At 58.8% G+C, this 13347-nt stretch overlaps 4 protein-coding genes across 6 annotated transcripts; 2 read left to right on the forward strand and 2 right to left on the reverse strand.

The window, feature by feature from the left end:
• The first annotated feature begins 289 nt into the window (after window positions 1–289).
• On the forward strand, window positions 290–1437 carry JDV02_000941 (uncharacterized protein). Its single transcript, XM_047981817.1, has one exon. It carries the CDS (start codon window positions 496–498, stop codon window positions 1264–1266), a length of 771 nt encoding a protein of 256 aa, XP_047837778.1. The 5' UTR covers window positions 290–495; the 3' UTR covers window positions 1267–1437.
• JDV02_000942 (uncharacterized protein) lies at window positions 1301–3356 on the reverse strand. Of its 3 annotated transcripts, XM_047981818.1 has the most exons (4): window positions 2942–3206; window positions 2401–2639; window positions 1747–2227; window positions 1301–1716 (listed from the first exon to the last, which is right to left on the reverse strand). In XM_047981818.1, the coding sequence occupies exons 1-4, from the start codon at window positions 2955–2957 to the stop codon at window positions 1559–1561; spliced, it is 894 nt and encodes a 297-aa protein (XP_047837779.1). In that variant the 5' UTR covers window positions 2958–3206; the 3' UTR covers window positions 1301–1558. The 3 variants fall into 3 exon arrangements, with proteins under 3 accessions (XP_047837779.1, XP_047837781.1, XP_047837780.1); XM_047981820.1 differs by having other exon boundaries at window positions 1747–2269; window positions 2401–3356; XM_047981819.1 differs by having other exon boundaries at window positions 1301–3321.
• Window positions 3357–3940: 584 nt separating this feature from the next.
• Window positions 3941–6250, forward strand: CCT8 (T-complex protein 1 subunit theta). Its single transcript, XM_047981821.1, has 4 exons — window positions 3941–4107; window positions 4249–5641; window positions 5703–5876; window positions 5973–6250. The coding sequence occupies exons 1-4, from the start codon at window positions 4049–4051 to the stop codon at window positions 5988–5990; spliced, it is 1644 nt and encodes a 547-aa protein (XP_047837782.1). The 5' UTR covers window positions 3941–4048; the 3' UTR covers window positions 5991–6250.
• Window positions 6234–12213, reverse strand: JDV02_000944 (uncharacterized protein). Its single transcript, XM_047981822.1, has 3 exons — window positions 10418–12213; window positions 9199–10303; window positions 6234–9150 (listed from the first exon to the last, which is right to left on the reverse strand). The coding sequence occupies exons 1-3, from the start codon at window positions 10590–10592 to the stop codon at window positions 6972–6974; spliced, it is 3459 nt and encodes a 1152-aa protein (XP_047837783.1). The 5' UTR covers window positions 10593–12213; the 3' UTR covers window positions 6234–6971.
• Window positions 12214–13347: the final 1134 nt, after the last annotated feature.

The raw sequence follows: 13347 nt of genomic DNA on the forward strand, positions 1-13347 counted from the left end.
TGTTTCGCCCCTCGACCAACACCGCCTAACCAAGATTTTTCCGCGGGATTATACGGAAAGGACGAAAAGATTCTCTCTGCAGATTCCACTTTCCGAAACATGACATGATGTGATATGTCTATGAAATGTAGTATTGCCTGGAAGGCACGGCCGGTTCGGTGACTCTTTCCTTTCTCAGCTGCGGCAAGGGCGCAGTCGCCCGCCTCTGCTTGCTGCATTGGATTCCGTTTCTTGTTTCGCATTGCTCATCCCATCGTCCATCCGTCCGTCGTACTACGTAGCTCGAGGCATCCCCTATGCGAGCCATTTTGCTCACTTTCTCTTATACACGCACGTCTCCAACCCTCCCGACTCTCAGTCCTCCTCGACACACACACACTCTCTCTCTATAGTCTCCTGATCCGCTGCCTGCCGCGTACGAGCGAGCTCCCGTTTCTGAACACGATCCGCTTTCGCTTGGCCCTCTGACGTTGCAAACCCTCCTCCATCGCCGCCATGTTCTTCGCCGCCCCTCACGAAGAAAAGGACATTCCCGTCCTGCAGCGGCTCATTCACGAGTATCCCTTGGGCGTCATCACCACGGCAATTCCCTCGGAGAAGCATCCTCTCATCCTCTCCAGCCACATACCCTGGGTCCTCGACGTCGATGTCGAGTCCAATGGCAATGGCCTCGGCCGCCTACGAGGCCACATTGCCCGCCAGAACCCTCAGAGCAAGGTTATGATGGAGGTCGCCGGACCCAGCAATGGCAATGGCGGCTATGAACTTGAGCAGGAGGTGCTCGTCCTCTTCACCGCCGCGCCACACCACTACGTCACGCCCAAGTGGTACATCGAGACCAAGCCCGTCACCGCCAAAGTCGTCCCCACGTGGAACTACGCCGCCGTGCAGGCCTATGGCAAAGCCACCATCTACTTCGACACAGCCGCCGAGGAGACGTCGCGCTTCCTCGGCCGCCAGATGCACGACCTCTCGGAGCACACGGAGAGGTCCATCATGGACTACACCGGCAAGGATGACCGCCCAGGCCCTTGGAAGGTCACCGACGCTCCCGAGCGATACATTGAGATCATGAAGAAGAACGTCATCGGCATCGAAATTGTCATCGATCGGCTCCAGGGCAAGTTCAAGATGAGCCAGGAGATGCGCGTGGGCGACCGCATGGGTGTCGTTGAAGGCTTCGCCCGTTTGAACTCTGAAGTCGGCAACACCATGGCCAACATCGTCAAGGAACGTAGCGATCTCAAGGAGGCGGCCAAGGCGTAATGTAGCGATGGACTAGACGCAGGATAACATCCCGCCGGGCATAGACTTTTGATCGAGACGTACGCGAGGTATAGACACGTACAGGATTCAAATAGAAGCATCGGCATGGCAAGGTACAAAGCCACTCTTCCTTATGCGGCTGCGGTCAAGAGCCCACTGTCGCTTACGTAGAAAGAAACAAAGAAAGAAAAAAAGATGCGTGATACCATTGCGTCCGTCCCGTTGCATCGCCTCATGTTAACGCCCAGCCCAGTCCCATTCCGCATAGCCTACCGACAAGACCGGCAAACTTCTATTCATCACCGTCCTTGTCCATTTGGGTTTCTTGGTCCTCCGTGTCGTAGTTGGCCATCTCCACGTCTTCATCCTGGGTGTCGGGCTTGCCGTCGTCTTCGCCTTCGCCGTCGCCTTCACCTTCCGCTTCGCCATCACCTTCGCCATCACCTTCACCTTCACCATCACCCTCACCCTCACCCTCACCCTCACCCTCACCCTCACCGTCGCCGTCGCCGTCGCCGTCGCCGTCCACATCGGCATCATCCTTGTCCGCCTTCTTGCCCGAGTCCTCGGCATCCTTAGAGTCCTCCTTCTCGAGCAACTCGCGAGACTGCTCCTTGGCCTTGGCTCGATATTCGCTCTTAGCGTCGTCGGGCAGCTCTTCCCAGTCTCGCGCAAGGTCTTCGTCGATATTTGCATCTCCGTCCTTGTTCTTGTCCTCGAGGTCCGGGCGCTTCTCCGCGCTGTATACGTCAAAGGCGCTCACTGATTTCTTGGATGACTTGGCCACGCCGTTGGCCGTAGACTTGCTGCCCTTGGACTGGCCCTCAGGCGGATGGGACTGGGCCTCCGAGCCGGGGGACCCCGGCTCCTTGAAGGAGCCCGCGGCGCCAGCTTTGGAATCGGCATCGTTGACAGCGGACTTGCGGTGACCCCTCTTGATGCGCAGAGGCTTGTCCTTGGGCTTCCGGGGGTTAGCATCCAGTTCGTGTCTAGATGTGGGCGGCTTGTTTCCATCAGAGCGAGGTTTTAACGGGTAGGCAGGCGCGGGGTTGCGCAAGGGAGGAGCACCGCGGAGGCGCGAAGCGCTGCCCAAGTGTCGCCAGGGGGGGAGAGAGAGAATTGGGTTCGGCATACCGTGGGCGGAGGGCTCGGGCTGCCCTCGGAATCCTCGACATTTGTGCTCGTACGCTTGGCCAGCTGCTCAAGCAAGAATGCCCTTTCTATCCTCAGCTTCTCGACCTGTCGCTTTATCCGGGCGAGACGCAGCCGAGCGGCGTCATTGGCATCTTCGACTTCGTTTGTGCGGTTCTTGAGCTGGACGCATTTCCGACGATAGGCCTCCTCGACCGACGGCGGCAGCGACGGAGGCACGGCTGGCGCGGTTTCGACCTCAGCAAACTTTCTCTTGGGAGGCATGGACGCGGTTGGGGGCGAGAGTAAAGCAAAGGAAAATGGAAAGGGACACGGATGGGCACGGGCACAATGAGGCGGCGATGGCTCCTCGTCATGCGCAGGACAGGACGAAACCGCTGTGAGCGCACTGCATTGCGTCGTACGAATACTTCGTACGAACGACTGCCAGGTACAAATTGCGAGGCGAGGCGCGGCAGGTAGAAAAAGACGGAGAGGCAGAGGGCGGCGGGCGGACAGGTATGCAAGGGAGGTTGGAACTCACCAGACTGGGGCGCCATTGTGACTGAGGCGTCAAACACCACACCGGAACTCTAGTTAGGAAGGGTCCCCTCGGGGAAGCCGGCGATGACGGAGGCACGCCCGTGGACGGTGTAGGCGAGGCAATTGGCAGCGGGCGACGATGGAGGAGGGAGTCGAGCGTCGCGGCGTCGACGAGCGCTGCTGGATTGGTCGCTTAGACGAGAGGAAGGAGGGGAGGGTTGGCGGCGCAGATGGCAGCGGCGGGTGATGCAAAGGCGAAGAGCAAGAAGTTGGGCGGCGCGAGACACGGCCACGCTCGAGGCGCTGGGGGTTAGTGCGACGAGGCTGCGGCTGGCGGATCCAATGTTGGCGGCGGCGGTCGTGGGTGGGCGTGAATGTGGGCGTGAAGCGCAGCGCTGTCTACCGAAAAGTTCGGGCCACCTCAGTGCCCGTCAATGAAGCTGCCCAGCCGGACAACCCTTTGGTAGGGAGGTACTGCATGAGCCACACCCAGCCAGTGCCAGCTCGCTGGGCAGCAGTCTAGCATGGGTCAGGTCAGCCCCAGGAATACAGTGCTTCAGGACGACTACAAATCGTCCCGACGAGCAGACATCTACATGTGCGTCCAGAAACGATCTGCCGCAATGCCTATAGAACGATCGTGGGTCCATAGTCGACTTCCAGTCTACTTGGCGACAAGTGCTTGTTCCAACAGTTGAAACTCCCGTGCTTCTCAAGCAAAGAAGCTCCCCCTCCCCCTCTGCCCAAGCAGCAGTTGACAATTGCCTAGGGACTAACGTAGTGAGGTGGCTGCGCACACAGTGCTGAACCCGATTACCTAAGACGCCACAGAAGCCCATGGGCCTCCCACCAGCAGGGTCTGATTGGGCAGGGCTCCGGGCATGATGGATGGCGCCGCGACCCCTGGGCGCAGGCTTTCACGGTGGGACGGCGTGAACGGGCCCAAGATTTTCCAGCGAGGGTCCCGCCGCGCGCGCCGCAGAGGGAGCTGCGCCGTTGGAATTTGGAAATCAGAGAAGAACCCCACGACCGCAACCGCAGCCCTCACCAACACGCCTAGGATCGAGCTCTCACGCAAACCGCTGCCCGCGAGCTCCCTCCTCTCGTCATGTCTCTCAATATCCCCAACGCCCCCAGCTCGGGCCTCTTCAAGCAGGGCTACAACAAGTAAGTCGAACCCCCGTGCCGGCGCAGCCTCGTGCATCACCCCCCGTGCGAGCTCCTTGATCCCCCCCACATACCACCACCACCACCACGACGAAGCCATCACGAGTTCGCTCCCTGACAACGCCTCCCTCCGCTACACAGCTACGACTCCGAAGATGGCGCCGTCCTCCGCAACATCGACGCCTGCAGGGCCATTGCCTCAACCGTTCAGACGTCGCTCGGCCCCTACGGCCGCAACAAGGTCGTCATCAACCACTTGCAAAAGATGATTCTCACCTCCGACGCCGCCACCATCCTCCGCGAGCTCGACGTCGTCCACCCCGCTGCCAAGCTCCTTGTCATGGCCAGCCAGCAGCAAGAGTCAGAGATGGGCGATGCCACAAACCTCGTCATCGTTCTCGCTGGCGAGCTGCTGCGCAAGGCTGAGGACTTGCTCCGCATGGGCCTCAAGACGTCGGACATTGTCATCGGTTACGAGAAGGCACAGAAGTTTGCCCTCGAGACCCTCGAGAAGCTCGCTGTCGACAAGGTAGAGGATCTTCGCGATCAGGAGGAGCTGAGCAAGGCCATCCGCACCGTCGTTGCGAGCAAGCAGAACGGCAATGAGGACTTCCTCGCAGACCTCGTCGCCGAAGCCGTCCTCGCTGTCCTTCCCAAGAACCCGGCCAACTTCAACGTCGACAACATTCGCGTCGTCAAAATCATGGGAGGCAGCCTCGAGCAGAGCCGCGTCGTCAAGGGCATGGTGTTCCCCAAGGAGGCTGATGGCGCTGTCAAGAAGGCCCGTCGCGCCAAGGTCGGTGTTTACACGTGCCCCATCGACGTCACCCAGACCGAGACTAAGGGCACGGTGCTGTTGCATAATGCCAAGGAGATGGTGGACTTCACCAAGGGCGAGGAGGCACAGCTGGAGACGGCTGTCAAGGAGCTCTACGACTCCGGCATCCGCGTCGTCGTCTGCGGTGACAAGATCGGCGACCTCGCCATGCACTACTTGAACCGCTTCGGCATCCTGGCGATCCGCATTCTCAGCAAATTCGAGCTGCGCAGGGTTTGCCGCGTCGTCGGTGCGACGCCCCTCGCCCGGCTGGGTGCGCCCATGCCTGATGAGATGGGCAGCATTGACGTCGTGGAGACGCTAGAGATTGGCGGTGACCGTGTCACCGTCTTCAGACAAGAAGACGAGGTCACTAGGACCGCCACCCTCGTACTCCGCGGTGCCACCCAAAACCATCTTGACGATATTGAGCGGGCCGTCGATGACGGTGTCAATGTCGTCAAGGCCATCACAAGAGACCCCCGCCTCGTCCCCGGCGCTGGTGCTACCGAGATTCAGCTGAGTGCTCGGATACAGGCGCAGGGAGAGAAGACCTCCGGCCTCAGCCAGTACGCCATTAAGAAGTACGGTGAGGCGTTTGAGGTGATACCCAGGACCCTGGCGGAGAGCTGCGGCCTCGACGCCACCGAGGTTCTAAGCCGGTTATACGCTGCGCACCACAAGGGCGAGGACGGCGACACCGGCGTCGACGTGGAGGTACGTTTTTGCAATGTCCGCGACGGCGATGACCTATGCCTTGGTGCTAATGTGCTCCTAGAACAACAAGGGCGATGGAATTCTGGACGCTACTGATGAGGGCATTCTCGATCTGCTCGCCTCCAAGCTTTGGGCCATCAAGCTCGCTACCGAGGCGGCTCGCACAGTTCTTTCGGTTGACCAAATCATCGTCGCCCGACAGGCTGGCGGCCCCAAGCCCCCGGGACCCAACCCTGTACGTCGACACCCCCCCCCTTTTCCTTTAAGGCGTCGCCTGAGCGTCACCTCTCGAAACACCTGCCCGCAACGGTATGCTGACTTGCTCTCGTAGAACTGGGACGAGGACTAAGCGGGGAACGGTGGCCATCTAAAAGCAGGTGCAATGGGGGGAAGGTCGGTATCTCGCCGTCTGCTAGCTAGGGGGGAGCCCGACATGGTTAGATACCCTCTGGTTGCTGCTGTTCGGACTTGATTGAACGGGTACAAGTAGTCACGAGTGGCAAGGTAAAAGCTGGGACAGGCAGAGTGACAAAGGTACATGATAGAATAGAGCCTCAGAGTTGGGCCTGTTCAATCACGCAGAGACGTAGAACCGCCAAAACGAACCGCATTCAAAACCTTTCGTTGCTGTTTGTGAAGCATTGAAGTGCGTTACATATTAGACACTTGAAACATCATATAACACGTCTAGTCGGATGGTCGGAGAAAATCCAAAGGTCCCTCCCCTTCCTCCTGAAATGGTCCCAGGCCAGCCGCCCATAATATACATGAAAGATCGTTGCATAGCGTGGCCGCGGATAAAGATCACCTGCCCCACCCGCCCAGCGCGAAAGCCTCGACAGCAAAATAATTGCTATCCAAGAAAGGAGCAGGTGTCTTGATCTCACTTCGTGAAAAGACCTCCTCTCCACCCCAAATAACAGGCGGCCAATCCAAGAATTAGGAAAAGAGATAAATGACCAGGGACTTTTTACCTTATATAAGGGAGGGCCGCAGCCAGCTCCCACAGCCGTAACATCATGTCTCTCTACCAGGTCAGATGTGCCCCCTCGACAAAGTCGACCAAAGCCAGCAAACGAAAGCAACCCCACTCTCAGAAAGTACGCCCACCGGGTATATGTTTATCTGAGCTAGGATGACATAAAAGACGTAAGATGTAGAAGTATCGAAGCTGACCCAAGCACGCTGTCCTGCTTGTGTAACGTGTGTGCTGGTCTGATCGAAATAGCATGCTGGCATTTAGCCAGCCACAAGTTAAGCCGATATGCGTTCCTCGAGGAGCCGATGGATCAGGCGGACCGTAAATGAGGGGCAAGGCATGTCAAGACTTTTAAGCCTCCTCCATGATACCGCCCTCGCCGCATTCCTCGCGCCACTCGCGGCTCTTGTCCGCTAGTCTCTTGATGCCACCGACGCGACCAGCCCAAAGGCTCTCGATTGGGGTCCGGAACGTGAAAGCACGCTGCGAGCTGATGACTCCAATGGCTTGAAGGACGGCCTTACGGCTGTCACGACCAAATACAGCTGGGTGACTGATCCACTCTAGGCTGCTCTCCAGCTCCGCGTCTAGAGCGGCCACGGTTCCAGGGTCGATCCCGGTCCCAAGGCCCAACCCATCGTTGGATCTGCTGCGACCCAGTTGGGTATTTTGGTATCCGTTGCCTCCAGAGGAGGTGGCAGATGTAGGTGGCGAGGGGCTTCGCTTGCGGTCTGGAGTGCCGGAGGCGTTCGAAGAATGCTCATTACCCGGGTGCGAGGTTGTTGGGCCCGACTTGCTGGCCGAGGGAGGAACAGGTGGGAGGCCGCCCTTCCCAAGGCCCTTAAGTATAGATCTGGTCTCGTTCAAGAGGGTGTGAGCCCTGTCATGCTGACCTCGGCTCACCAGGGTCAAAGCTCTGGTGAGCATGTCGGATGTAAGTAGTTCCATGCGCCGCTGGACGATGCTTGGGTGAGGAGGGATTGGCGGCGAGTTTTGCCACGACTTCTTTTGGCTTGCGTTGGCAGGCAGCATCGTGATGGCAAGAAGCGAGGGCCGCGGCATGTGGCTGACGGTGCCTTCTCGGAGAATGTCGCCCCAGCTCAGGTCAGCCTGGATCAGGGGTACCTCTTCCACAGAAGCGACCCTCTCTGTGTCGTTGTCCATTGAGCCGCTCAGTGCCTCAAGCCCCGAGACGATGTTGTCCCAAGGGTCCTGTGGCAGCTGCTCCTGAGACGAGTTGTCGGGCATAATGACGAGCTGGACAAGAATATCACGCTTGTCTCCAAACCGCAGGTCCCCGAGACTGGCCTCGGCATCCCGACCTGTGGCTCTCTTCGTGATTTGTAGAGCACCACTGATCTTGTGAAACTTGGCTGGTGATCCTTCGGGCAGCTTCAGCTTCAGCTTCACATTCTGGTGCGACAAGGTCTGCATGCCCCCGAGGCAGCCCGCCAAACACTCTCGAAGCATCATCCAGTCTTTGACGTACGTGTACGACGCCTTGGTCCTTGTCGAGAGCTCGATCATAGTATCCGGCTTGTGGGTCATTCCAAGGCCAAAAGAATGTATGGTAATCTTGGCCGCCTCGGCTCGTGAAACGACAAAGTCCACAGAGTCAGCATCAGCCGTAGATGCGTCACTAATCAGCATGATTGTGGCAATCGGATTGTTGTGCTTGCGCTGCATGAGCAAATCCATCGCCACGTTGGCTCCCTCGACCACATCGGCTCTGTGGCTCTTCTGGCCCACCGGCTTGATCGAGGTCAAAATGTTGGACCAACCAGGCCAGGCTTTGGTGGTCATGCCGACAATTGGGACTCCTCCGCCGCCAGAGCCGAATGTGACGAGGCCCATGCGATCCCTCTCGCCCAAGGTGTTGACCATAAATTTAAGAGCATCGCGAACCAAGTTGATCTTGACTCCTTGCATCGACGACGAAATTGGGACCACAACGACAACGTCGATGGGCACGTGGATCGAGGTCTGAAGCTGCGGGGTCTTTGCGGCGAAATTGGTATACTCTGTTGGCGCCGTCGTAGCAGACTTCGGACCCCAGGACGATGTTGTCGAGGAGACTCTTTGTGGGCGAGAGCGCTGCCACTCAACTTCTTCGTCCGTCTCAGACATGTCTCCACGGTCATAGTCCGGGCTGCGAATAGGCGCCTCCTCAACGGCATTCAAGTCCAGCAAGGCCTGGTTCCACAGCTTGAGCTGGTTGCGGTTCTCGAACCGTAGATGAAACTGGGGCAGTTCGGCGACGGAGAGACTCAAAGTCAAGACGTTTTCATCAATGGTACCCGTCTCCGAGACCTCGTTCAGATGCTTCTTGATCAAGATAGAACCTTTGAGCGTGCATCTCGTCGACTTGCGAGGAGCGCCATTATCGTCCCAGTGAGTTGCTGCTTGCGAGGGTAGCTTCTTTTCTTTGACGCAGATGAGCATTTCGGCGAAAAGGTAGCATTCTAACTCCTGCCACGATACTTTATCTTTGCCAACTCGCAGCGTGCCATACAATCTCAATTGACCAAATCTGGAATTCGTCAGTATCTCGTCGATTAAGATTCGGCGGGGGCCTTACCGGCTGAAGTCTAAGCCATGCCAGTTGTCAACGCGATTCCGGAGGCTCTCAGTCATCTCTTCGAGCGCCTCAGGAGACTCGTACGGGTAGAACCGTGGAGCGCTAGGTGCGGGCGTTACGGCTCGCGCAGCCACTTCGTCGATGCGCGCATTGACCGAGGGCGCTCTGTGCGATTGGCCTCCAATGTCTTCTGGATCTGGTCTCCACTTGTTGCCGGCTACCTCAACTGTGACCAAGCATGTGAGGGTCTGTTGTTGGCGTGATCGACTAATCGTAGGGAACTCGGACCGAACGGTAACGATGGGAGATGGTATTGGGTTGCGCGCGACACCCTTGGGACTTCCCGGTGTGGTTTCCATTGCCTGGACATCATAGTCGTGCCGCCACTGCGGGCCGCTCTGGGTCGTCTCCGGGTATCCGTTCGACGAAGCGACGCCAGTTGCTTCACTGTCGCTCCGTGCATGCCTCGAGGACCCATGGCGGTCGGAGGAGGGAGCCTCCCGGCTGTCCCTCAGGCTTCCGCGCGCCATGCTATCGCGGCCATTGCTGCTGGGGGGCTGGGGCTGCTGGCGCCGTTGCGAGCTCTCGACGCTCGGCGGTCTAACCGTCTGGTTGTCCCAGGTCGGCGTTGGGGTGTGCGTTGAGCGCGTGTCGCTTGCATTGCCTGTGCCAGCGGTACGCACAATGTTGCTAATCTTGTCTACCCCCGAATTAGTAGCGACCCCGAAGCTCTTGGCTCTGTTGGATGACGAACTGATGTCGATGACATTGCCTCCTCGGCTCGTATCAAGATGCAGCGGCGCGTCGCAGGTCGGGCAATATTGAGCTTCGAGTTCGCGGATGAATTCGTAGAAGCATGCCTCGTGGGAGACGTGCGAGCACGAGAACTGTAGGATGCGCTCGCCGCGAAGGGTATGTTCGAGCGGTTCCTCGCAAACGGCACATTCGCTGCCGACAAACGTTCGTTCGCGCCGCAAACGACTCCTGTCGGCGGTACTCGCCATGACGTTGTTGTCGATGCCCCCGACTCGACGAACGACAGAACTCGCAGCTGATCTTGTTGAGCCTACAGACGAGCCACGAAAGCCAGATGGGAACTGGTTGCCTAGGGGCCAGCGCGTTAGCGCTGAGAAGGTGGGAGCAACAGCCTCCCGGGAGTCAAGCGCGTTTGGCCGCTAGTAGAGTGAAGAGAGGAGGTCAAAGCAGAGAGGCGCTTTACCTGGCGGCAAGGAGTCGTCAACCAGGGGCCTTGGTCCCGAGGCGCCCTGGAGGTTGAAAATGGTCAATTCGGCGAGTCGCGATGAGAGGTCGGAGCTTTGGTGTTTCGGTTCGTGGGCGGCTAGGCTCGGAAAGTTGCTTCGCTGACGATGACTTTTCCGGGACCGACTGAACATGGAGGATCGCGCAAAGGGGCAAAGGGGTGCCGAAGTAAGAGTCACCGCTGGGCGCCACAGTCGCGTTCTTTGAGGCACGCAATGCTCTCGATGAAGGCGGCGACGGAACCTGAGGCTCACAAATCAAAGCCCTGGGTTTGAAGTTTATGCTTGGCGCTTGGTGGGTCGAGGTTGTTTGGGTGACGGGCGTGTTCGAGACGTGGAGGTGCCGATGTTGTGGTAAATCATGCGGATGATGCGACAAAGGGTATGAGCGTTCGGAGAGGACTCCAAGAGTTCGAAGTTGTTTGCAGTGTAAAGTGTTTCAAGAATGCCCGGATCACTTTAAACTTGGTGGAAGACTGAAGCACATGGGCCGTCGGGGCACGGGGTCCAAATATTTGGATCGGACGGGGGGGTATGGCAAGCTCTGTGCGCGAGGCAATCGTTGCGCCCGGGGGTGGGGAGAGCCTGGGTAGCGATGTCCGGTAAGTGGCTTCCGCCTCGCCAGCCTACTACTAGCAGCACTCGTTTGCAGGCGCAAAAAGTCTCGCCGGCAGCCGAAGGTAGGACGTGCGCAAGGGGGGTGTGGGATGGCCCGGTAAGGAAGGTATTGCAGGTCGTGCGTCAGGTCAGTTCGCGGATGGCGTCCGGCAATGGGCCGCCGCAATAATGAGTCTGTGCGAAAGAGAAGCGCGGGGTTCGGTGTCGGTCGGCACGTCAGCTGTGCGTGGTTGCTGGCTGGCTGGTGTCGACGCAGAAGGGCGAAAAGCAGATATGGGCGAGATGGTCGCAATTCGAGGATTGCTTCTGTGGTGTGTGGCTTAAGCGCCTTCTTATTTTCTTCGTCTGCTCGTCCGTCGACCGACAAGCTCCTCAGGGTTCACTGGGTCACCGGACAAGTGAGCTGTCGTTCTTTGGCCGGGCAGCCCACGGGTGGCTGTCGTGGTAGTAGCAGCGCTTGGGGGCTGTAATTCGCTGGTATCACCCGAGACACGGGGGATTGAAATGGGGTCCGGACGGCGGCGTGGTGTGATTCGTTGCCCGTTGATGCGCGGAGCAAATGAAGGGCGACAGACCCAACACCGGCAGCAAAAGGCAGGATGCCCGCTGCACGTCGTGTTGTGTGTTCGCAAGCAAGAACCAGGGCAAAAGAGCCCGCGCCGTGCCGTGCTTGGGGGCGCAAACGCTGTTGCAATCGCGAGGAGAGCAAAGGAGAGGGAGGGGCGGGAGGGAGAGAGGGAGGAGGGGAGGCGAGACGTTAAAATGGAAACAGCGGGCTGGCTTGCTGGCTCCCGTCCGGGCTCCTGGCTCTGGCTCCTGGCTCCTGGCTCCTGGCTCCTGGCTCCTGGCTCCTGGCTCCTGGCTCCTAGCCTGGCCCCCCGGGGTCCCGTCGTCACAGGATGGCAGTCAGATGGCAAGACGGACGGTGCGGTACGGTGCGGTGCGGGTGTTTGTTTGGCTCACCTCAGTGGCCCTTTCCCGGCTGGCTTCTGAGCGGCAGGCCAATCTCTGCGCGCGGGCGGCCGACCAAGCAAGTGACCAGGGACAAGGAAGGAAGGAAAGAAGGATGGAGGAAGGTTTGCTGCCGGGCAAGTGGCCAACTGCGCGCGCCCGACCCGGAAACCTGGGCGGCAGCGAGGAACTTTCCAACTGGGACCGCCAGCAGCGCCTCAACGGAAGGAAGGCACAATGGCACTACCGAGTACGAAGTAACTCCTTTGCACTTGGTGCGAAACCAGGCACCTTTTGTGGGATCCATACTTGGTACCTTCCTCACCTTGCGGACGTGGTGCGAAGTGACCGGAGAGGTAGGTACCATACCATACCAATTCATTGTGCCTGCCTGCCATTTGGAAGGTACGATGCAACGGCCAACCCTGCCTGCCCTCGGTTCTGGACTACTACTAGATACCTATACTGTACATACGTATATCACCTTCCTTGCCTGCGCGACACCGCCTGCTGTGTGCTCAAAGAAAGCACAAGTCGGGAACACCTCAAGCACGCCAACGAACGCCAACAGGCGAGGTCGAGAAGAAGTGAAAGCAATGGAGAGGGGTGGGGGGAGACGTGCGCAGCACTTTGTTACGAGCAGTTGCAGTGCAGTCTTGTTGGCGTCACAACAGGGTGGTTTGCCATCTCTCTCTCGCCCTCCTCACCTTCATCCACCAAGAGAAGAAGGCCGCTGCCTACACGAACACAGTGCCAGGATACTGTCGTGCATTGTTAGGTATGTGTGTTACCGTCTACGTTTTTCGTTCAAGGGCATCGCACTAGATATCTGGACGGGCTCTCTTCGTGCGACTCGGGAGCTCTGTTCTCGTGCTTCGTCTCTGATGACAGGCAGTGACAAAGAGAAAGGCGTTTCCGTCCCCCTTTCAGGCCCATGCTGGCCCCCAGCCACGCAGCTTTGGAGGTCCGACCCTGGTTCGCGTCGACGATTGGCAAATAGCCCCCCCAGAGCCCTCTGCAGCGCCTGTGGCTACCGACAAGTTCGGCTAGTCCGACTTTAGTTGCGCGCTCATCCGCTCACGAAGACGCATGGCTCCTTGCCCCCCTGCTTCCATCCATCCCATCCTTCCAGCCGTCCGTCCCATGTGTCATGCTCGTGGTGCTGCTCGGGGGACGAGCCGGCGACCTGGCTAAGGCAAGGTATGCAGTGCTAGCACGAGACGGGTCGACGAACAGCCAGCGCGGTAAGCACCCGTGATTCCGATGGGCGTGGGCATGCGCATGGACCGCGGCGAGGCTCCTGCGCCGCTCGTCCCTGTGC

Source organism: Purpureocillium takamizusanense, chromosome 1, assembly GCF_022605165.1.
Source record: "Purpureocillium takamizusanense chromosome 1, complete sequence".
NCBI lineage: Eukaryota > Fungi > Ascomycota > Sordariomycetes > Hypocreales > Ophiocordycipitaceae > Purpureocillium > Purpureocillium takamizusanense.